Below are 24,962 nucleotides of genomic sequence, written 5' to 3' on the forward strand. Positions count from 1 at the left end.
AATTCCTTAACCATGAAGATTGTTGTATTCCCCTGATGAAGTCTCTGTGAGGCGAAACACGTTGGGTCATTATCTACATGCGGTTTTTATTCTCAAACATCCTCTGAAGACTAATAAACCAAAAATTGGAAGAAAATTGGAAGATTTTTCCTCCTTACTTCATTGGATGTGGTTCATATAGTCTGTATTTGGACATTTATATATTCTAAACCCTAGGCGCCATACCAAATTTGTTAAACTGTTTATAGCGCGATTTGGAATATTGGGGCTACATAGATATATATATATACAGTGTGTGTATATATATATATATATATATATATATATATATCTTATATATTTGGCTACATCTGTCACTCAAAGTGTGTCTGGAGCTATAACGCTGGGTGGAGCCTCTGACTCACATGACTGACTCACATGACAGAGAATCAGCCCAGTGAGCCCACAGACACCCTCTGCCTCTCCATGTTACACAGCTACTCACTAGACACACCAGGTGAGCGCCCCACACCTCCATACCTCCCAACATGACCCTCTCCAGGAGGGACAGAATGCTCTGTTTGTGGACTTCCATCTTAATTTATGACTGTCATCACCTGTCATTTCAAACAGGGTAATTGATAAGAAAGGTGTTTAAGCACAGGTGATGGTAATCCATAAATTAAGAAGAAAGTCCAGAAACAGAGCAATGTGTCCCTCCTGGAGAGGGTCATGTTGGGTATGCACCTCCCTCCCCCCCCCCCCCATTCACGGCATCCCCACGATTAAATGGCACATGCAAAAACTGGCACGGCTATGGTTGACAATGAAAAAGGTTAACATGAGTTTTTGAAGATTTATTTTTATTTTTTTGAATGTTTTCATATTCATTCTCATGTGTCGACATGGACACCGATGAAGTGCCACACTTATGTCAACATTTACATGTGTTGAACTTTCTGTGTTGATTTTTTCTTGTAGCAATTTTTTTCCAGTGACAACTATGAACTATGTGCACGTCAACCTACACATCATCAACCAATTCTTTGTATAATATATAACACCTGTTCTGTTTTACTGTAGGTGTTTTAAGTCAGATTTTTTACTGCTACTATTACTGTTTATGTAAATACATTCTGAATGACAGCAACATCCTACCATCCTTCTACAAGAATATATAACCAACTAGGTGATTCATCGTGCCCCGTGCCCCCCCCCTCCCGCAATTCACGGACCCCCCGCGCACCCCCCCTCCCGCGATTCGCAACCCCCCCTCGCGCAATTCACGCCCCCTCCCACGCTTTGCGGACCCCCGCCCTCTCCCACGATTCGCCGACACCTGCGCCCCCTCCCTCCCTTGATTCACGGCACCCCCCGCGCCCCTCCCGCAATTCACGGCACCCCTAAGCCTTTAGTCCCCCGTATACTCACACACCCCTATCACTACCCAGCTTCCTGCTCTCCTAAACCGTAACTTCCACCACTGGGGAGTCGCTGACGCTGTTTTGCCCACATGCCCCTATCATGCCTCATAGCCCAGCCTCCTGCTCTCATGCACCCGAACTCCCACCCAGTAGGAGGAGACACTGACTAAGGGCCACCATCCTGTACTCCTGTACTGCCACGCTGGATCCTCACCCACTGGCAAAAGCTGCACAGTATCTCCCACCCTCCTCTTTAGTCCCCCTTATGCCCACACACCCCTATCACTACCCAGCCTCCTGTTTTCCTGTGTCGTGACCTCTGTCAGTGGGGAGCCGCTGACTCAGAAACACCCTACTATACTATTGCACACACACACCTAAACAACATGCACACACAGCCCCCCCCACACCCACAAATATCACTGTACCATTCACAATATCAATGTACATCTTACTCTGTAACCGCTTTTTAATTAAACAAAACAATACACCCCCCCCTTCCACATCATATGCTCTCTATTTAACACATTTCACCTATAACTCAAGTTGCAATACAGGCCATCTTTCATACAATTCTAACCAGCTTTCTCATATACAAATGTTTACAAATTAAGGGGGCGCAGCCCCGTACGCCGGTGTGAAGAGCGCCCGTAGGGCGCGATGAATCACCTAGTATATATATATAAGGAGATATTTGAAATCCTTTTTTTTTTTTTTACTTTTTAAAAAATCTTTTTTTTTATTTTTTTATTATAAAAACATAACTTATCTATTGGAGGAGTCGGGAGGCAGTACCCAACGCGTTTACTGTAATCTTTCCCAGTGCCCTGCCCAGTAATGGCTTTTATTAAAAAAAAAAAAAAAAAAAAAAAAGATTGTAATCTTTCCTGGTGCCCTGTCCAGTGCCAAGCAATGGCTTTTATCAGAAAAAAAAAAAAAAAAAACTGTAATTTTTAAGGTTAAGCCACACCCTTCAAATGAGGCCACACCCCTTTTAGGCCACGCCGCCTGAAGCCGCACGCAAATTCAATGCCTCCAATTTAGTACCACCCATTACCATATTGCTAGATTCGCCTATGTTCTCTGCGTATACAGAATCGGAGGCCTTGGAGAGAGTAACTCCCCTCTCACATGTGCAGCTATTTCCCGGGTTTTGCATTAGAAGGTGAATCGACCCGGGATATCTGCAAATGTAACAACCCAGATCTAAGTTCTGGATCCACCATCCTGCTCCTTATCAGCGTCATGTAGCTAAGACCTAGAAATATGCCGGCTTGCCAGGCCCAGTAATCCCCGGTCACGTATATGAGCGCAGCATTATACCCCACTGTCACGGACTTCTGCCTGTGAGCACACAAAAGACAGAATTTGGGTCAGTGTAAAATAGATGCAGATGACCAGGGACTAACTCCCAGTTCCCCAACCTGGGTCATGGAGCAGGGACTTGAGTATGCCAGGATGATGGACCCAATAATTTCCCAGGTTGCAGGTATTTTACAGGTTCTCTAGGGACACTGGACAGTAGGGAATTTGCAAATGAAGTCGCAATGTTATTCAGGGCCTGATTCAGACCTATGCGCAGCCATGTGCATTATCAGACGACTGCGCATGCTCATGACACACTGTGTGCATGCGCGACCTGTCTGTATGAACAGATCTAGCCTTCGCTGTCTGTATGCAGGGTGATTGACACCCTGCGCCCGTTGGGAGGGAGGGCGCTGACGTCACCAGTGGTCTCCTTCCCGCGGCCTTCGCAGCGCTGAGTAAGTCTACACCACAGTAATTCCAAATGTTTTCCCCTCACGTGCACAGCTGGGAACGCATTTGCAGCCATGCACATGTGTGGGATGTCACTCGTCGCGGCCTTTACCTGCTCACTGGGCTCCGAAGACTCACAGCACAGCGTGCAGGTCTGAATCGGGCTCTAAGTCACCATGTTTTCCATTTCATCACCTTTAAAAATGTTTGGTAGTTGTTTCCTAGCACGGCGCCAGCGATTTTTATCTCAAGCATCGGAACCTAAAAAATCGCGACAATCGCATCGCATGCACCAAATCGCATGCGATGCGATCGACGCAATTTTTACATTGGAATCAATGTAAAATGGTCCCTGAGACCCAATTTTACATTGGACCCAATCTAAAAAGCCCCCGAAACCCCAACTTTAATTGCATACCCCCCTCATGGGTTAAATGCCCCCCCATTGTTAACGCCACCCCACTATTGACGCCAACCCGAAGCGTGGCGAGCGCAGCGAGCCCGCGAGGAGCGGCGGTACGCGTCCTCCAACCTTCTCTTACCCCCACTATCCACGTTGGCATGGAGTTGATTTTATAAAGTGTGGCGAGCGCAGCGAGCATCCGAGACCGTGGCAAGTGCAGCATGCCCCGCGAGGGGACGCGCATAGCTTCACAGGTATACACGTCCCCTCGCCACACTTCGGGCTCGGTGGCTCGCTGCGCTCACCACACTTTATAGAATCAACTCCACGCCGACATGGATAGTGGAGGTATGAAAAGGTCGGAGGACGCTTCGGGTTGGCGTCAATAGTGGGGTGGCGTTAACAATGGGGGGACATTTCACATACTTAAAACGCATGACGGTGCATATACAATCAAAAATTGGGCACATTGGCCCATTTCCCATTGTTATCTATGTAAAATCACATTGATCGTATCGATCGCATCGCATGCCATTATAATGGCATGCAATGTTTTAAAATAAAAATAAAAGAAAATAAAAAAAAGACATGGGATCCCCCATCCTGAGCATAACCAGCCCCGGGCTCAAAGAGCTGGTCCTGGTTTCATAAACCAGGACCGGCTCGAGGCATCGAGGACAGCCCCAGGCTTCAGCATGGGCAGGTAAGTTCTGGAGGGGGGGGCCCCTTCTTTGGGGGGGCGTCCCCACTTCCCCAGGACCCCTGCCCATGCTGACCAGTCAGGAGGTTAATGCTTTGGCTGGGGGACTTGTATAAAAAGTCTCCCCTCGGCTGTTGCATTACCCTGCTGTCTAATTGGGCCCGGTGCAGGTTCTTGAAATATGGGGGACCCCTATTCATTTTGTCCCCTGTATTTTGGGAACCAGGACCAGTAGCGCACGCAGGGGGGTTTCTGAGTACCCAGAACCCCCCCCAGGAGTCTAAGGGCCTTTGACTGAAAGCTGAGGGTCCCTTCTTTCCATGGGTACAAGAATTTAAAAAATCGGCCCTTGGGAACCGGAGATATCTGACTTCAAAGCAGTGGTCCCCATCCAAGCCTGTTAATTGCAATTCCCAGTCAGATATTTCAGGTTCTGTCTGACGTAGAGTTTTTCTGAGGGTATATTTCAAAAGCTGGGACTCCCTTTGAGAAACACTAGCAGCTTGTCTCTACTATTCCCAGAACCAGAGATATCAGCCTTCCAGCTGCTGGTTACTGCCCCAGCTCCACACACCTGGTATGTAGTTTTATATACTCGTTGGCAGATTGCTCTACCTCCTGAAGTCTGATCCCCTAGTCCCCAATACCATTTGGTAGGTGGGATTCTGTAGTTTTTAATTTCATGAAAATCTAAGAAATATATTTCCGGGAACTGGAGATATCTGCAGTCAAGTAAGCTGTCCTCCCACCAGAAAATTATGGATAATAAGCCCACTCCACTATACACCCCTCCTCTGCGTATTAAACATCCTCTACCACCCTGGAAGTTATGTATCAGGGCCCCTTCATTCAGCCCAATGCCGCCTTCTCCCACCCCTTCTCCCAACATCTGTGCAGTAAAGGGTTTATTGGTGGAAATTACTGATCCAGGCCCTACATGCTGAGCTGTTGATATAATACCCCCTACCACCCGCGGGACATCAAAGCTGGAGGATCGGTAGGTGCCCCAATACATTGCTATGCCCAGGGGTCTACACTGCTGTTGAAGCCCTTGTATGTAGATATATATGTATGTATGTATATGTATGTATGTGTGTGTGTGTGTGTGTGTGTATATATATATATATATATATATATATTTGTATACACACATATATATATATATTTTTTTTTTATTATTATTATTATTATTTATATACATTTGGTCTATCTATAATACTTTAACTGACCCGGCATATACTGGGTCACCTAAGTGTCCATCTCCGTGCTTTGCTCCGCCCCTCTGGAAACCCCCTTCTGAAAATCCTGTGTTTGCCCCTGAGGACCGCCCCTTGAGCCTGGTTCTGGTTTTATAAAATCAAGGGGACCCCTATTTGTTTTGCCCGTGATTTGATAAAACTAGGACCAGCTCTTTGAGCCCGGGGCTGGTTATGCTCAGGAGGGGGGAACCCATACATGTCCTCAAAATCGCACATTTTCATGAGTAAAAATCGCACCATATCGCACTTTTTTGCCGTGAATTTGCTTCTCATTAAATAGTATTCCCCGGGAAAACAATGCAAATTTTAAAAGTGCGATATGGTGCGATTTTTACTCATGAAAATGTAAAAGTGCTTAAAAATAGCATCCTATTAAATGTCACCCAGTATTTAAAAAAATTAAAATTAAATTAAAAACCTCAGCGTTCAGGGATTTAATATTTACTACACATTCCCAATGAACAAAACATGGAAAGAACGTAAGTAGATTTGTGGTCACCATAACTGAGCTGCCATTGTCTTCTGTGCTGCTTTAGTGAATGGAATATATTGTTTAATGTCAATTTTCTAATTATTCCAGTTTCTGTACGTCATCTAGCGCTCGCTCTGCCTACACACCCGCGGGATAACCAGGCGCAGGAGCTGAGGGTTCTCCCTGTGGTCCTGGGATGCTGTTTATTTCCAGCCTGTTTCCATAGCGTCCCCTGTGTGTAGTGTACATTTCCCACCCCATCCATAATGATGATTATATCTCCACCCCTCGTCGTCTGCCTGGTCCCTTACACTGTGTACAGCAGCAAGGATGGAGGCTGGCCCCATGGACTGTATTATGGGGGGTGATATTATATATGTAAGTTACCTGTGTAAGTGAGGTGTCAGGGATGTGATATCCTGTAACCTGTCCCTTCTCCTCCAGGTCTCCAGTTCTACCTACAAGCAGAGGAGCGAAGAGTTCCGGAAACTGTTCAAGAACCTGCCGGAGTGTGAGAAGCTGATTGTAGGTAAGTGACACACGTGTCGCAGAGAGAGGTGCCGATAATGAACCGGGGGGGGGGGGGGGGTGTTTGACACGGTAATGAGCCAGCAGGGGGGGGAGGGGGCGTGTGTCACTTACCAAGCTGGTGACAAGCTGCTTGAGGCCACGCATGCCCACCCGCACCCGTGCCAAAGCCGCTCAGTACCGGGTGACTTCACCCAAAAGCGACCGCCGTTACAGCCATATTGACTGTGGGCACTGGGCAGTTTGGTGGCTGCGGCACTTTCACTTAAATGGTTAGTATGTCCGTAACCTCCTGCAGTCTAGGCTAAATAAATAAATATATCTATATCTATTTGGTGGTAAAGCGTCTGCACCTTCAGTGTTGACAAGGAAGATATTTTGTGACAATCCTTAAAAAACTTTCTATGTGCGTACCGAAAGTGATAAGCAGTCTCGCGTGTAATGATGTCTTTCACTCCCAGATATTCATCCTTATCTTTTACTTTCAAGATCCGCCAGGAGGCGTGGAGATGTTCATTCAAATATGAAATATCCAAAAGGATGATATAAGGGTTTCAATAAGACAGTATCTGTGCAAAAGTGACTTTCTTTTTTCTAAAGTGCTTGTGCATGAAAAAATGCTTATAAAGGTGAACAACGCCACCTTGTGGCTAGTGTTGATAACACACGTCCAATCACCCTGTGATAAAATGGTTTTATATGAATGAATGATGGACTCACACTGGGGTTAGCTCTGTCCAGGTGCAGTTCCCATCAGGTATAATACAGGAGCACTTAAAACCAAAAAACTCCCAACAAAGGGAAAGGCTAATAGCGTAATATTGTTTTTACAAAACACATTTATTTAAAACAATATGCATAACAAATAAAAACAGTAGTGGATGGACCCGTACATTTGACATAAAAACATAAGCTTATCTGATTTTAGTCATCAGGAACGGAGAGGTGTGTGCAGCCCGACCGGTTTCGTCCCTTTCTTATGTGCTGGGACTTCCTCAGGGGTTCAGAGATGAGGTGACTTGTATCCATGGGGTATATATACGCTATGTCTGCTATAATGATTGCCTGGCGTCCAGAAATCGCTGTTTGCGCATGCGCGGGACACACGCGTCGTCATGGTAATCTTTGCAGCAGCTCTGGCTGCCGGTCTTGCCATTGCGCATGCGCGAGACTCCCACGATCACGCGGTAGTACTCGCACACACGCCACAGACTCTGGTGTGATTTCTCCCTTACGTCAGGGAGAGGGGGATGCCGCGATCTCGCGGGATTATGCTCGCATATGCGCAAGTTTGATTTAATCTATTAGCTATGTGTTGTCTCACACCTAGAGATGGGCAAAACGGATCTCTGAGCGGACCCGGGTCGACCCGGGTCGGTCGGTGAAAAGATCTAGATCCTTTGGGCGGCTCTGCGGCTCACTTTGTGTAAAAAAAAGACAGTTATTTATGGTTTGAGTTAGTGTACCATACCTCCCAACATGACCCTTTCCAGGAGGGACACAATGCTCTGTTTCTGGACTTCCCTCTTAATGTTTGATTGTTATTACCTGTGTGGAAACACCTTTCTTACCCATTTACCTGTTTAGAACAGGTAATAGCAATCATTCGTTAAGAGGGAAGTCCAGAAACAGAGCAAAGTCGTAGGTCAGAGATGGGGCACCTTTGGCCCTCCAGCTGTTGTTGGACTACACATCCCAGCATGCCCTGCTACAATTTGCTATTTGGCCATGATAAAACTGTTGCAGGGAATGCTGGGATGTGTAGTCCAACAACAGCTGGGGCCAAAGGTTCTCTAACCCTGACCTAGGTGGTGCACTTAACATAGATTGTTCTCCACAGTATTAGCCCGCAGAATCTATGGTTTTACACACAGGGGAAATTGACTAATAATTGAATAGCCCTGCGTGGTAAACACGGTAGATAATTGAATATTGAATACGTTGGGTTTGCCCCCTTATATATCTCAGGGTCCCTTCCTGTGGGGCTACCGGTCTCTGTACTACTACTACAATTAGCCTGTAGCCCCTCCCCTTGAATATCTCCCCAATAGGCCCTCTCATCCGAGCCGGGCAGTGCGATGTGTAGGCATAGACTACAATGGGCTATCGCCATCTCAGAATGGCGGTAGCCCAGGGGTGCGAAGCCGGACTGCCCGATGTTGGTACATCGGGCAGCTTCGCATCCCCCATAGAAACCTATGGGGATGCGGCCGGCGGCGCTGAAAGGGGGATCGCAGCAGGGATCGGAGATTCCTGCAGCGGTTCCCCGATGATACATTTAGGGGATACTGGCTTACTAGAGTAGAAGATACCATGTCTCTGGTACATGTACAGCTGCTAGCCAGGGAATACACGGAGGGTGTCAGAAGGAGAAGGGATGCGTTCTGTACATTGCACATTTTAGAGAAATGTAATGACATCATCTCCAAGCGCCAGGCCCGCGGTGATCCCCGCCGGGACCACTGATCGCCGTGCTGGGGACAGCCCAGCACCAAGGTAAGCTGCTGGGCTGCCCCCAGCCCCCGTGCACCCCTCCAGCCATATACCTGGAGGTGAATGGATGCCTCACACCGGCATCCATTCACCTCCTCCGCTGCTGTCTGCTGAATATAGCAGACAGCAGCGCAGGCTGTCTGTGCCCCCCTGTCCAACCTGCGGATGCTGCGGTCCCCCATTGATGTAAATGGGAGCCGGGTCGGATGACCCAGTGTACCCATTTACACCGACTGCCCTCTACCCAGGTCATAGTCATGTTCTACCCAGGTCAGGACCTGGGGAAACAGTTGTTTGGTCGACTGAACTAGGTCGACATTAGGTCAACAACACTAGGTCGACATGCTGAAAGGTCGACATGGTTTTAGGTCGACGTGGTTTTAGGTCGACATGGAACAAGGTCGACGTGGTTAGTAGTAGTAGTACGTTTATTTATAAAAAACAAATGACAAGGTAACATACAGGGTGTGTTGAAAAAGTCGGCGTGGTTACAGGTCGACGTGGTTTTACGTCGACATGGAACAAGGTCTACATGGTTATAGGTCAACATGAGGAAGGTCGACAGGTCATAAGGTCGACATGGGGATTTTCACTGTTTTTTTGAGCCGACATGTGCCGACAGGCAGTATTTCATGCCCTACCATCCACTAGGGCATGGAGTGAGATTATAATAGTGTGGCAAGCGAAGTGAGCCACTGTGCCCGAAGCATTGCGAGCGATGCGAGGGTTCGATTTCACTTCCAACTGTGTTGACATTCGGGTCAAAAAACAGCGAAAACCCCATGTCGACCTTATGACCTTTCGACCTTCCTCATGTCACCCTAACGTCCATGTCGACCTAAAACCACGTCGACCTTGTTCCATGTCGACCTTTCAGCATGTCGACCTAGTGACTGTCTGACCAACGCTTGTCTGACGAACAATCCAGTTCCCAGGACCTGGGTAGAAGTCCCGTGTAAAGGGACACGGCGTGTCCCATGTACACTGCCGCTGACCGGAGTCTGACCCGCTGAAGACCCGGGGTTTTGCGGCGGTGTAAAAGGGGTATTAATTTTGCTCGTTGCCAAGGGGGATTAAATTTGTTCATTGCCAAGGGGGACTAAATTTGCTCATTGCCAAGCCCCCCCCCTCCAAATGAAAGTTAAAAGAAGGCCCCCTCCCCTCCAAATTAAAGTTAAAAGTACTACACAGCCCAGCAAACTCAGATCTAGTAAAAAAAAAAAAAACATGTGCACTGCCTAACTAAAGTCTGTGTGTCTGTGAGAATGTGTGTTCATACTTCTACTCAACTTTCTATGATACTGTACTAGTAGAAGATGGTGAAGCAATCTTGCAATGCCTCTGCTGAGTCTGCTGTTGACCTCCTTCAGGGCTTCAAAAAGAATCTAGATCTGCACATGACACAGCAGCAGCAGCAACAGCACAAGCAGGCTTGTTTTTCTATTCACTCAGTCTCCAATTAGAAGAAAATATCTCAGCTGCCAAAGGTGGCAGTGCTGAGCTCAAGCAATGCATTGTATTGTATGCAATGCAAAGCGAAACTGATCCGGATCACCATTTTGGGATCGGCGGATCCCTCGTTCTTTGAAAGGAACCGTTCAAAAGAACCGGTTCGTTCACGAACGACCCATCTCTAATCGGGACCTCACTGCACATATGTGCATGCCAAAGTAGCGTTACCACCTTAATCATAATTGTACCATCAATACGTTTATACATTTAGTTCTTAGCAATGAAGCAAGTGTAAAAGTAAAGGAACATTTTTAGCATTTTTAACTAATCTATACCTGTATATAATTGTCATTCTCCAGACACTCATATGTACATGTCTCGTTCTATCATGTTTGGTGGTCCGCATCCAATGGCCTGGTCATAGTGATGTTCAATGTGGACCCATTGTAACAACAAACTAGTAGACCCTGCACATACATGCATTACCACCAATCACTACAGAAATCTCAGGAAAAACTAATGACAATAATACATACAGCCTTTATCAAGAAATAATATCCAAAATATCAAAAATTACATCTAGAAATACAGACTTACTAATAGTATGCATAAAATATATATGTCCGTGCATAGAACATGCAGTATATCATTCTCAATCTGTCAAAATATCAAAATGTCAAAATATATTGGCCTGTCTATTAAAAAAAAGGGGGGGGGGGGGGGGCTCAGAGGAAAGGTGCTATTTCATAACACTCATTTAGACCAAAGGGTACCAATGTGTTCAGGGAGTAAATCCAGAACATTTCTCTCTGGGATAGTTTCTTATCCTTATCTCCTCCCCTTTCTCCCAGGACGATATGTTCTATGGCCTTGAATGATAAATGGTCCGGATTGGAGTTATGCAGAAGTGAGAAGTGACGAGGAACAGAGTGGTTATCCATTTTATTTCTTATTGCTCTAACATGTTCTTGTATTCTAACTTTCAGGGGTCTCTTTGTTTTTCCTATATACTTATAACCACATGTGCATTCCAAAGAGTAAACTACATATGTGGTGAGACAATTCATTTTTTGTTTAATTTTATGAGTTACAGTTGAATCATGATTAGTGATTTGTTTTCCATCTTTATGTGCAAACTTGCATATGCAGCATTGATTGCATTTAAAAAACCCAGTGGTTTTGAGCCATGGGTTGTTGGTGTTACTTAAAACCGGTTTTTGCATGCTAGGAGCCAGAATTTCTTTAAGGTTCCTTGCACGTTTAAAGATGACCTTCGGTCGCATAGGGAGACTATCCTTCAATATGGGGTCTAATTTCAAAATTTCCCAATGTTTATTCAAAACTTTCCTTAATTTACTTTCTCCGGAGTTGTAGGTAGTGACAAAATTTGCATGCTGATTTTCGTCTGGATTCTTGCTTTTATATACGAGTAGGTCTTCCCTATTTTGTTCCCTAGCCCTATTTTTTGACTCTTCTACTAATGTTACAGGGTAGCTTCTTTCTATGAACCTGGATGAATATGTTTCCAGTTGTTGTTCGAAATCTACATTATTATTGCAGTTCCGTTTCAATCTACAAAACTGCGAGTAGGGAATGTTGGTTTTCCAGCTTTTTAGATGTCCGCTATGATAATGTAAATAGCTGTTCTTATCAACTTCTTTAATATAATTTTTTGTATTGATTTTTCCTTTTTCTGCTATCAAGTCTAAATACTCAATTTCTTTGTCTTGGATATTAAAAGTGAATGATAGGTTAAAATCATTGGTACTCTTTACCTAGAACGGCGCCCACGATTGAAATCGCGGGTAAAATCGCGGTAATCGCGGGCATCGCGGGTAAATCGCGGGTACATCAAAATCGGGTACCCGCGATTACCGCGATTTTCCCATAGAGAACAATGTTAAAAAGCCTGATTGACCGCGATTTTAGCGTTAAATACCTCAATGCCCGCGATTTTCCCATAGGAATCAATGTTAAATGGGCTACAGAGCCCAAATAGCCCCAATTAACAATTAACCCTTAAATGTCCCCCCAATTTTTGTACGCCACCCCACGATCCACGCCAACCCGAAGCGTGGCGAGCGCAGCGAGCCCGCGAGGGGCGGCGGTACGCGTCCTACGACCTTTTCATTCCCCTACTATCCACGTCGGCGTGGAGTTGAGAATAGAATAGTGTGGCGAGCGCAGCGAGCCACCGAGCCCGAAGCGTGGCGAGGGGACGCGGATACCTTCACAGGTAAGCGCGTCCCCTCGCGGGCTTCACAGGTGTCCGCGTGGCCACGGACACCTGTGAAGCCCGCGAGGGGACGCGCTTACCTGTGAAGGTATCCGCGTCCCCTCGCGGGGCTCGCTGCGCTCGCCACGCTTCGGGCTCGGTGGCTCGCTGCGCTCGCCACACTATTCTATTCTCAACTCCACGCCGACGTGGATAGTAGGGGAATGAAAAGGTCGTAGGACGCGTACCGCCGCCCCTCGCGGGCTCGCTGCGCTCGCCACGCTTCGGGTTGGCGTGGATCGTGGGGTGGCGTTAAAAATTTGGGGGGACATTTCAGGGTTAATGGGCTCTGTAGCCCATTTAACATTGATTCCTATGGCCAAATCGGGTGGATTGAGGCATTTAACACTAAAATCGGGTCCATCGCGGCTTTTAACATTGTTCTCTATGGGAAATCGGGAGCATCGCGTCGCGGGCATCGCGGGTACGTTTATGGCCGGCCGCGACGCGACCGACGCGATTTTTCAAGTTTAACATGGTTTTCAATGGGAAAATCGCGGGCATCGCGTCGGTCGCGTCGCGGGCAGGCATAAATGTACCCGCGATGCCCGCGACGGGCGCCGTTCTAGGTAAAGAGTACCAAATCATTTATACTTATATTATCATCAAATTTTAAAAAGGACTCTCTATCACCTTTCCAAATTAAAAGAATATAATCTATGTAACTTCTGTACATGATGAATATAAGCAGCAGATGATGTTTTAAAACACTATTTTAAATTTTTAGATGAATTTTACCTCCAGGTCTGTGGGACCGCAATGGGCACAGTTTTCGCCCCAAGTTTTGCTAATTTGCACATGGGTAGTTGGGAGAAGAAACATATTTTTGACAATATAATGGCTGCTAATATCATCATGTACAGAAGGTACATAGATGATATTCTTTTAATTTGGAAAGGTGATAGAGAGTCCTTTTTAAAATGTTATGATAATATAAGTATAAATGATTTTAACCTATCATTCACTTTTAATATCCAAGACAAAGAAATTGAGTATTTAGACTTGGTATTGATAGCAGAAAAAGGAAAAATCAATACAAAAAATTATATTAAAGAAGTTGATAAGAACAGCTATTTACATTATCATAGCGGACATCTAAAAAGCTGGAAAACCAACATTCCCTACTCGCAGTTTTGTAGATTGAAACGGAACTGCAATAATAATGTAGATTTCGAACAACAACTGGAAACCTATTCATCCAGGTTCATAGAAAGAAGCTACCCTGTAACATTAGTAGAAGAGTCAAAAAATAGGGCTAGGGAACAAAATAGGGAAGACCTACTCGTATATAAAAGCAAGAATCCAGACGAAAATCAGCATGCAAATTTTGTCACTACCTACAACTCTGGAGAAAGTAAATTAAGGAAAGTTTTGAATACACATTGGGAAATTTTGAAATTAGACCCCATATTGAAGGATAGTCTCCCTATGCGACCGAAGGTCATCTTGAAACGTGCAAGGAACCTTAAAGAAATTCTGGCTCCTAGCATGCTAAAACCAGTTTTAAGTAACACCAACAACCCATGGCTCAAAACCACTGGGTTTTTTAAATGCAATCAATGCTGCATATGCAAGTTTGCACATTAAGATGGAAAACAAATCACTAATCATGATTCAACTGTAACTCATAAAATTAAACAAAAAATGAATTGTCTCACCACATATGTAGTTTACTCTTTGGAATGCACATGTGGTTATAAGTATATAGGAAAAACAAAGAGACCCCTGAAAGTTAGAATACAAGAACATGTTAGAGCAATAAGAAATAAAATGGATAACCACTCTGTTCCTCGTCACTTCTCACTTCTGCATAACTCCAATCCGGACCATTTATCATTCAAGGCCATAGAACATATCGTCCTGGGAGAAAGGGGAGGAGATAAGGATAAGAAACTATCCCAGAGAGAAATGTTCTGGATTTACTCCCTGAACACATTGGTACCCTTTGGTCTAAATGAGTTTTATGAAATATCACCTTTCCCCCTCCTTTTTTTTATAGACAAGCCAATATATTTTGACATTTTGATATTTTGACATATTGAGAATGATATACTGCATGTTCTATGCACGGACATATATATTTTATGCATACTATTAGTAAGTCTGTATTTCTAGATGTAATTTTTGATATTTTGGATATTATTTCTTGATATAGGCTGTATGTATTATTGTCATTAGTTTTTCCTGAGATTTCTGTAGTGATTGGTGGTAATGCATGTATGTGCAGGGTCTACTAGTTTGTTGTTACAATGGGTCCACATTGAACATCACTATGACCAGGCCATTCGATGCGGACCACCAAACATGATAGAACGAGACATGTACATATGAGTGTCTGGAGAATGACAATTATATACAGGTATAGATTAGTTAAAAATGCTTAAAATGTTCCTTTTCTTTTACACTTGCTTCATTGCTAAGAACTAAATGTATAAACGTATTGATGGTACAATTATGATTAAGGTGGTAACGCTACTTTGGCATGCACATATGTGCAGTGAAGTCCCGATGTGTGAGACAACACATAGCTAATAGATTAAATCAAACTTGCGCATATGCGAGCATAATCCCGCGAGATCGCGGCATCCCCCTGTCCCTGATGTAAGGGAGAAATCACCCCAGAGTCTGTGGCGTGTGTGCGAGTACTACCGCGTGATCGTGGGAGTCTCGCGCATGCGCAATGGCAAGACCAGCAGCCAGAGCTGCTGCAAAGGTTACCATGACGACGCGTGCGTCCCGCGCATGCGCAAACAGCGATTTCCGGACGCCAGCAATCATTATAGCAGACATAGCGTATATATACCCCATGGATAAAAGTCACCTCATCTCTGAACCCCTGAGGAAGTCCCAGCACATAAGAAAGGGACGAAACCGGTCGGGCTGCACACACCTCTCCGTTCCTGATGACTAAAATCAGATAAGCTTATGTTTTTATGTCAAATGTACGGGTCCATCCACTACTGTTTTTATTTGTTATGCGTATTGTTTTAAATAAATGTGTTTTGTAAAAACAATATTACGCTATTAGCCTTTCCCTTTGTTGGGAGTTTTTTGGTTTTAAGGGCTCCTATATTATGCCTGATGGGAACTGCACCTGGACAGAGCTAACCCCAGTGTGAGTCCATCATTTATTCATATAAAACCATTTTTATCACAGGGTGATTACACGTGTGTTATCAACACTAGCCACAAGGTGGCGTTGTTCACCTCTATAAGTATTTTTGGTACTCTTTACCTAGATGGGCGCCAGCGATTGAAATCGCGGGCGTCGGGGGTAAAAATCGCGGTCATCGCGGGCATCGCGGGTAAATCGGGATGCCCGCGATGACCGCGATTTTTCCATAGGGAACAATGTTAAAAAGGCTGATTGACCGCGATTTTACTGTTAAATGCCTCAATGGACCCGATTTGGCCATAGGAATCAATGTTAAATGGGCCACAGAGCCCAAATAGGCACAATTAACCCTTAAATGTCCCCCCAAATTTTTAACGCCACCCCACGATCCACGCCAACCCGAAGCGTGGCGAGGGGCGGCGGTACGCGTCCTCCGACCTTTTCATGCCCTACTATCCACTAGGGCGTGGAGTGAGAATAGAATAGTGTGGCGAACGCAGCGAGCCACCGAGCCCGAAGCGTGGCGAGCGCAGCGAGCCCCGCGAGGGGACGCGGATACCTTCACAGGTAGACGCGTCCCCTCGCGGGCTTCACAGGTGTCGGCGTCGCCACGGACACCTGTGAAGCCCGCGAGGGGACGCGGATACCTTCACAGGTAGACGCGTCCCCTCGCGGGCTTCACAGGTGTCGGCGTCGCCACGGACACCTGTGAAGCCCGCGAGGGGACGCGTATAACTGTGAAGGTATCCGCGTCCCCTCGCGGGGCTCGCTGCGCACGCCACGCTTCGGGCTCGGTGGCTCGCTGCGCTCGCCACACTATTATATTCTCACTCCACGCCCTAGTGGATAGTAGGGCATGAAAAGGTCGGAGGACGCGTACCGCCGCCCCTCGCGGGCTCGCTGCGCTCGCCACGCTTCGGGTTGGCGTGGATCGTGGGGTGGCGTTAAAAATTTGGGGGGACATTTAAGGGTTAATGGGCTCTGTAGCCCATTTAACATTGATTCCTATGGCCAAATCGGGTCCATTGAGCCATTTAACAGTAAAATCGGGTCCATCGCGCCTTTTAACATTGATTCCTATGGTAAATCGGGAGCATCGCGTCGCGGGCATCGTGGGTACATTTATGGCCCGCCGCGACGTGACCGACACGATTTCCATGTTTAACATGGGTTTCAATGGGAAATCGCGGGCATCGCGTCGGTCGCGTCGCGGCCAGACATAAATGTACCCGCGATGACCGCGACGGGCGCCCAACTAAGTAAAGAGTACCGTATTTTTTCATGCACAAGCACTTTAGAAAAAAGAAAGTCACTTTTGCACAGATACTGTCTTATTGAAACCCTTATATCATCCTTTTGGATATTTCATATTCGAATGAACATCTCCACGCCTCCTGGCGGATCTTGGAAGTAAAAGATAAGGATGAATATCTGGGAGTGAAAGACATCATTACACGCGAGACTGCTTATCACTTTCGGTACGCACATAGAAAGTTTTTTAAGGATTGTCGCAAAATATCTTCCTTGTCAACACTGAAGGCGCAGAAGCTTTACCACCAAATAGACTTTTTTTGGGACCTATGGAAATTAGGCCAATCTGAAAACTTTTGCTGCCACAGTATATACTCTGGAGTGTTGATAATATTACCATTATTTCACATCACTGTAAATTGTGTCACTTATACTAGTAGTCACTAAGGGGTTTATTCTAGTTCATTCTTTCTGACAAAATCCTTCTTAGATGGACAAAACCATGTGCACTGCAGGGGGGCAGATGTAACATGTGCAGAGAGAATTAGATTTGGGTGAGTTATTTTGTTTCTGTGCAGGGAAAATACTGACTGCTTTATTTTTACACTGCAATATAGATCTCACTTTGAAGTAAAACCCCACCCAAATCTAATTCTCTCTGCACAAGTTACATCTGCCCCACCCACAGTGCACATGGTTTTGTCCATCTAAGAAGGATTTTGTCAGAAAGAATGGATTAGAATAACCCCCTAAGTGAGGGTTAGCGCTTTTTGTGCATCACATAAATTTAAATATATATATATATATATGACTAACTATCCTCACCCCTATAAGGAGAAGTATGGCCACTGACCACTAGAGGCCACTCGACAGACCAAATTACTCCTTTGTGTACTAAGAGATTTCAATGCAGATAGTGAAAGCAATGTTTGCAGGGACGCTGATCTGTTTCAAACTTGCTGTATATGGAGAGAGGGAGCTGTGAAGACAGAGATTGGAGGTTGGAGCATACTACTTTTGAAAACTAGTTTCAGGGAGATTATAGTTGGTAGTAGAATTCTGCACATCGCCCCATTAAGGAGGTGTGTCATGCTCCACCCAAAGGGGCGTGTCTATTTCCATATATGGGCGTATATGTACTTAAAGGCTTGTTGTAAGATATTGCTAGATAACATTAGTCACTATATCATAGTTGCCTACCCCCCCCCCCCCCCCCCGCAACTATAATCTCCCTGAAACTGGTTTTCAAAAGTAGGCAAGTATGATAGGAGCAGATAGGGATTGGGGGTGAGGTGGAGAGTTTGTGGGATAAAAACTGTCACAGCTCAAAGTGAAAGTACATTGTAGAAGCCATAATTTTGATGGACTGTTAACTATCAAGATTAGTAAAACATGGTGATACATGCAGAGGTCTATGCAGATAACTGGGCTCTTTGTACCCACAGATTACGCCTGTGCCTTACAGAAGGACATTCTACTTCAGGGGCGTCTGTACCTCTCCGAGAACTGGATCTGCTTCCACAGCAACATCTTCCGATGGGAGACCTCGGTAAGATCTGGATACTGCACTGTACGCAGGCCCTGCCAATGCTCTACCGAGATCTCTGACAGTATACTTACAGCCCAGTCTGAGTGTGGCTGGCAGTGAGGATACATCCTGTATATGACATATATAACAATATAGGACCACTACTAAGGGGGGCAGTTACTAAGATGGGAGACCTCGGTAAGATCTGGATGCTGCACTGTACGCAGGCCCTGCTGACAGTATAGTTACAGCCCAGTCTGAGTGTGGCTGGCAGTGAGGATACATCCTGTATATGACATACAGTATATAACAATATAGGACCACTACTATGGGGGACAGTTACTAAGATGGGAGACCTCGGTAAGATCTGGATGCTGCACTGTACGCAGGCCCTGCTGACAGTATAGTTACAGCCCAGTCTGAGTGTGGCTGGCAGTGAGGATACATCCTGTATATGACATACAGTATATAACAATATAGGACCACTACTATGGGGGACAGTTACTAAGATGGGAGACCTCGGTAAGATCTGGATACTGCACTGTACGCAGGCCCTGCCGATGCTCTACCGAGATCTCTGACAGTATACTTACAGCCCAGTCTGAGTGTGGCTGGCAGTGAGGATGCATCCTGTATATGACATATATAACAATATAGGACCACTACTAAGGGGGACAGTTACTAAGATGGGAGACCTCGGTAAGATCTGGATGCTGCACTGTACGCAGGCCCCGCTGACAGTATACTTACAGCCCAGTCTGAGTGTGGCTGGCAGTGAGGATACATCCTGTATATGACATATACAGTATAACAATATAGGACCACTACTATGGGGGACAGTTACTAAGATGGGAGACCTCGGTAAGATCTGGATGCTGCACTGTACGCAGGCCCTGCTGACAGTATACTTACAGCCCAGTGTGAGTGTGGCTGGCAGTGAGGATACATCCTGTATATGGCATATATAACAATATAGGACCACTACTATGGGGGACAGTTACTAAGATGGGAGACCTCGGTAAGATCTGGATGCTGCACTGTACACAGGCCCTGCTGACAGTATAGTTACAGCCCAGTCTGAGTGTGGCTGGCAGTGAGGATACATCCTGTATATGACATATATAACAATATAGGACCACTATTATGGGGGACAGTTACTAAGATGGGAGACCTCGGTAAGATCTGGATGCTGCACTGTACGCAGGCCCTGCTGACAGTATAGTTACAGCCCAGTCTGAGTGTGGCTGGCAGTGAGGATACATCCTGTATATGACATATATATAACAATATAGGACCACTACTATGGGGGACAGTTACTAAGATGGGAGACCTCGGTAAGATCTGGATGCTGCACTGCACGCAGGCCTTGCTGACAGTATAGTTACAGCCCAGTCTGAGTGTGGCTGGCAGTGAGGATACATCCTGTATATGACATATATAACAATATAGGACTACTACTAAGGGGGACAGTTACTAAGATGGGAGACCTCGGTAAGATCTGGATGCTGCACTGTACGCAGGCCCTGCTGACAGTATACTTACAGCCCAGTAACTGAGTGTGGCTGGCAGTGAGGATACATCCTATGACATATATAACAATATAGGACCACTACTATGGGGGACAGTTACTAAGATGGGCATTCTATGTCACATGGGATGTTGCTATGGGCAACCAATCAGAATCTACATCTTATTTATTTAGCACCTTCTAGAAGATAATAGGATCTGATTGGTTGCCCATAGCAACATCCCACCTGAAACATACAGTACCTCCCATCTTAGAAAATGTCCCCTTATGTGTCCGGCCCATGTGTAACAATCCCAGCCTACACCTAATGTCCTGGACTAATTGTTTTTTTTTTTTTTTATGCAATCAATTTTTATTGAAATAAAAACAAGGTTACATTTAACAACAGCAGCGTGGAACAATGTTATGTATTCCAAACATCGCACAACAACAAAGTGCATATCTAGAAGCTGTATAGAAGATAATACGTTGGAAGTTTTTTTAAAGAAAGAAAGAGAAGTGAGGAAATGAGAGGGGGTTGGGGGAGGGAGGGGGAAGAGGTGCGCCTAGGGATTACTGGGTGGTATGAACCCGACCTGCTGAGGTGGTGTGAGTATAGTCGGGGGATTCTTTAAAGGCAAGCCAGTTAAACCAGGTGGCAGTGAAGGTCTGTGCAGAGTCCTTCAAAAAGGATTTTAGGTCTTCCATATTCATGTATAGGTCCACCCTACGGAACCAGTGAGAGAGGGAGGGTGGCTCCGAAGACCTCCAGTGGCACGGTATAACCGCTCTTGCTGCATTCATTAAGTGTCTAATCAAGGATTTTTTAAACCTGGAGATAGGCATGTCTATGAGGTTAAGTAACCAAAATTCAGGACTAAAAGGAAGTGAAGAGTTAGTTATTTTTTCTGAGATATTGTGAACCTGGCGCCAATATATTTGGATGGTTGGACATTGTTTTTTTTAATCGTACACAAGAAGGAGATTTTTCCAGCTATGTTATTTACATTGAGGTTGGGGTACACAGAGAGGTGACCATCGGTTGGGGTACACGGAGAGATGACCATCGGTTGGGGTAAACGGAGAGATGACCATCAGTTGGGGTACACGGAGAGATGACCATCGGTTGGGGTTTATGGAGAGATGACCATCAGTTGGGGTATATGGAGAGATGACCATCAGTTGGGGTATACAGGGAGATGACCATCGGTTGGGTATACGGAAACATGACCCTTGGTTGGGGTACACAGAGAGTTGACCATCGGTTGGGGTACACGGAGAGATGTCCATTGGTTAGGGTACACGGAGAGTTTACCATCGGATGGGGTATACGGAGTGATAACCATTGGTTGTGGCACACGGAGAGATTACTACCAGGTGTGGAACACGGATAATCATTGGTTGGGGTATATGGGGAGATGACCATTGGTTGGGGTACACGGAGAGATGACCATTGGTTGTGGTATACGGAGAGATTACTATCAGGTGGGGTACACGGAGAGATGACTATCGGTTGGGGTACATCGTGAGATGACCATTGGTTGGGGTACACAGAGAGATGACCAATGGTTGGGGCACAGGACCTCTAGCATCTGTCTCCTAGAAGGAGGCGGACATTTTTGGGAGGCCGTTTTTGCAGATTACATGCACTTCTCATGGAATCTGCAGAAACCTGGCTACCCCCCCCCCCCCTGGCCTTTTTGTACCCCTCTACCCCCCAACCTAGTACCCAGCACTCCAGGCCCCCTGCTGTATATATAACATATATGTTCGAGACTATTGTAAGCTGTCTCCTCAATTCCGTATTCTATAACATGCAATGTTACGCTAATGACATACACAGACAACAAACCAGGTCACCAAATCTGTTACGTGTTGTATGTTTGTAGATATGTCTCCCCCTCCGAGATGTCACCTCTATGACCAAAGAGAAGACCGCCCGCCTTATACCCAACGCCATCCAGATCAGCACAGAGAGCGAGAAGGTAACGTCCTGTGGCACAGCGGGTGCACTACTTACCATGGGAATGCTTCAAAAGGTCAACAGTGAAAAGGTTGACAGTGTCTATGTCGACCCCAAATAGTCAACACACACAAAGTCAACATATGAAAAGGTTGATACATGGAAAATGTCGACATAAAAATGTCAACACTTTTGAAATGATTTTTGGGTGTCAAATTGTAGCTTTCAAAACATAATGCTCCGGTTAGTAACACATGGCTGGCTTTGATCTGCACATGCGAGGGGGGGGGGGGGGTGTCGGGCTTTGACTGGATGATGGCCAACCATTTTGTGGGACTTTTCCATCCTATTGTTCCATTGTACCTGTCGACCTGCTGTATTCTTTGTCGACCATTTGGGGATGACCCATTGACTGTCTTGTAACTGTGGATCTATAGAACCACAGCCACTATTCCGTGGGGTGCTGTTTGTGAGGTGCAGACACTGACCCCGCCTCCTCTTCCTTGCAGCACTTTTTCACATCATTCGCTGCAAGAGACAGAAGTTTCCTCAGTATGTTCCGGATGTGGCAGAATGTTCTCCTGGATAGGGTGAGTCATTTCCACAGCAGCCTCTCTGCCAGGTCCAGCCGGGTGTCCAGGTGAGGCTGCCCCATATTCACGTCAGGACGTAAAGCAGCCCATGTGTTACCTGTGCAAGAACTCAGGGTCATCCCATGTGACTCATGTTACATCTCATGTTCATTTCTAGAAGATTGAACGCACCACCACACAAAAATATGACGATTTATAAATGTGACAATAATATCTAGGGTAGGGAGTCATAATTACGGCTGAGAAGCGAAAAACAAATATAGGAGGTTATTCTGGTTGCTTCGGTCCCCCGCGCATTCGCGGGGAGCCGTCATATCCAGCTCATCATACGTCATATTCGGGGGAGCTGTGACTTTGACTTGAATGGCCCCTCATGGAAAACAGCTACAAATGCATTCTACAATATGCCCAGAAAATCATATACTGTACACACAGCTTTTGCTGCAGTCCTCAGGCACCCACTGATGCAGGGCTGGGCAACACCGGCCCTCCAGATGTTAATGAACTACACATCCCAGGATGCCTTGCATCAGTTTCATCATGGTCACATAGCAAAACTAATGCAAAGCATCCTGGGATGTGTAGTTCATTAACATCTGGAGGGCCGGTGTTGCCCAGCCCTGCACTGATGCATGTACATGCTCTGCCATCCAGGTGTGCCTCAGTTCCCAGGTATGCAGTCACACCCCTAAAGTATTTGGACTGGTGTGCAGCTGCTGATGAGTTGGGGGAAATGAATGGACCTCCGACTCCATATTTCTTATACATGATGTGATTTATTCAGACAGACAGGGAAAGCACGGTGCTGAACTTCTATTTCTACAGGCATCATTCAAACTGGTATCATAGCTCCTCCCATCTCAGCACCAGCTCCTCCCACATGGTTTTGGTACAATGTATATATACCTTCTTTAACCTCTAACTATGGGCACAGTCAGCAAAGGGGTTTTTACATATAAGGGATTACGCCACACTTGCCTACTTTCAATTTCACCTCTCCGGGAGAAGGTTTTAATGACGCGAAATGCAGATATCGCGTCACTTTAGCCCCGCCCCTTCACCGCGGACCCGTGATTTGTGGTAATTAAACCAGCGGTACAAGACAATGTTATTGTGCAACCCTGGCGAAAATACATATACAGTATACTTACACAATTTTGTAAATGGATCACTTTCAATGCCAAGTAACCCTGTCACAGACCATCGTGCAAATATTGTAATAAAAAGTAGCCAATTTAATGGTAACTGTATGCACTCACATGGAAATGCAACTTGATTGGCATATAAAGGGACTTTCAATCAAAGCGGTCCACAGGTATCCTAGGAAAACTTTAAAAAACGACATCTAGTGCAACATTGTAAGTAAAAAGTATAAATTGACATCTATTGGACAAACTCACAATTTTTTTTAAGTAAAATCGCAAATCACCCACAATGGGTATAAAATCTCTGAGGACAATGGGCGGCAGCAAGGATCTTTAAAAAACCGTCCAGTCCTGAGGAATCCGGTCGGCAGCAGTGATAGGCCTATTGTCTCACGAACCATTTTGGTGAAGGTTCATTTTGTGTTAACCTAGAAAATCCCTGTAGTGCGCTATAGACATACAACCTTTTTATCGATTGTAATTAAACCAGCGGGCAAGGGGGGAGCGGGGGCTATGACAGAAAGCCGGAAACTCATATTAACACTGCTATTGCGTCTATATGCTGATGGGCTTCCTACTAAGCTGCCCACCATCTCCTATGAGGACGTGTGGGGCCATATGTGCAGTGCAGCTTGGGCTCATGGGAAACATCACGTCACGTCATGTGAGGCAGGTTTTAGTCACCACACATGGCAGGCAGTCATGTCACATGGGAGGCAGACCTCAGTCATGTCACATGGGAGGCAGACCTCAGTCATGTCACATGGGAGGCAGACCTCAGTCATGTCACGTGGGAGGCAGACCTCAGTCATGTCACGTGGGAGGCAGGCCTCAGTCATGTCACGTGGGAGGCAGGCCTCAGTCATGTCACGTGGGAGGCAGGCCTCAGTCATGTCACGTGGCAGGCAGGCCTCAGTCATGTCACGTGGGAGGCAGGCCTCAGTCATGTCACATGGGAGGCAGGCCTCAGTCATGTCACATGGGAGGCAGACCACAGTCATGTCACATGGGAGGAAGACCTCAGTCATGTCACATGGGAGGCAGACCACAGTCATGTCACATGGGAGTCAGACCTCAGTCATGTCACATGGCAGGCAGACCTCAGTCATGTCACATG

General features: G+C 45.9%; 1 protein-coding gene across 4 annotated transcripts in view; it reads left to right on the plus strand.

Moving 5' to 3' along the window:
• GRAMD1C (GRAM domain containing 1C) overlaps window positions 1-24,962 on the plus strand; it is a 159,020-nt gene that overhangs the window by 75,288 nt on the left and 58,770 nt on the right. For 3 of the 4 annotated variants that reach the window (XM_083171540.1, XM_083171542.1, XM_083171541.1), the window contains 4 exons: window positions 6,440-6,524; window positions 18,555-18,658; window positions 22,034-22,129; window positions 22,617-22,697. In XM_083171540.1, coding sequence (XP_083027666.1) covers window positions 6,440-6,524; window positions 18,555-18,658; window positions 22,034-22,129; window positions 22,617-22,697 — 366 coding nt within the window. The remainder of the gene's footprint in view (window positions 1-6,439; window positions 6,525-18,554; window positions 18,659-22,033; window positions 22,130-22,616; window positions 22,698-24,962) is intronic. The other variant, XM_083171543.1, reaches the window with a different exon arrangement.

The sequence above is a fragment of the Crinia signifera genome, chromosome 2 (assembly GCF_055691185.1).
Source record: "Crinia signifera chromosome 2, ASM5569118v1, whole genome shotgun sequence".
Classification (NCBI taxonomy): Eukaryota; Metazoa; Chordata; class Amphibia; order Anura; family Myobatrachidae; genus Crinia; species Crinia signifera.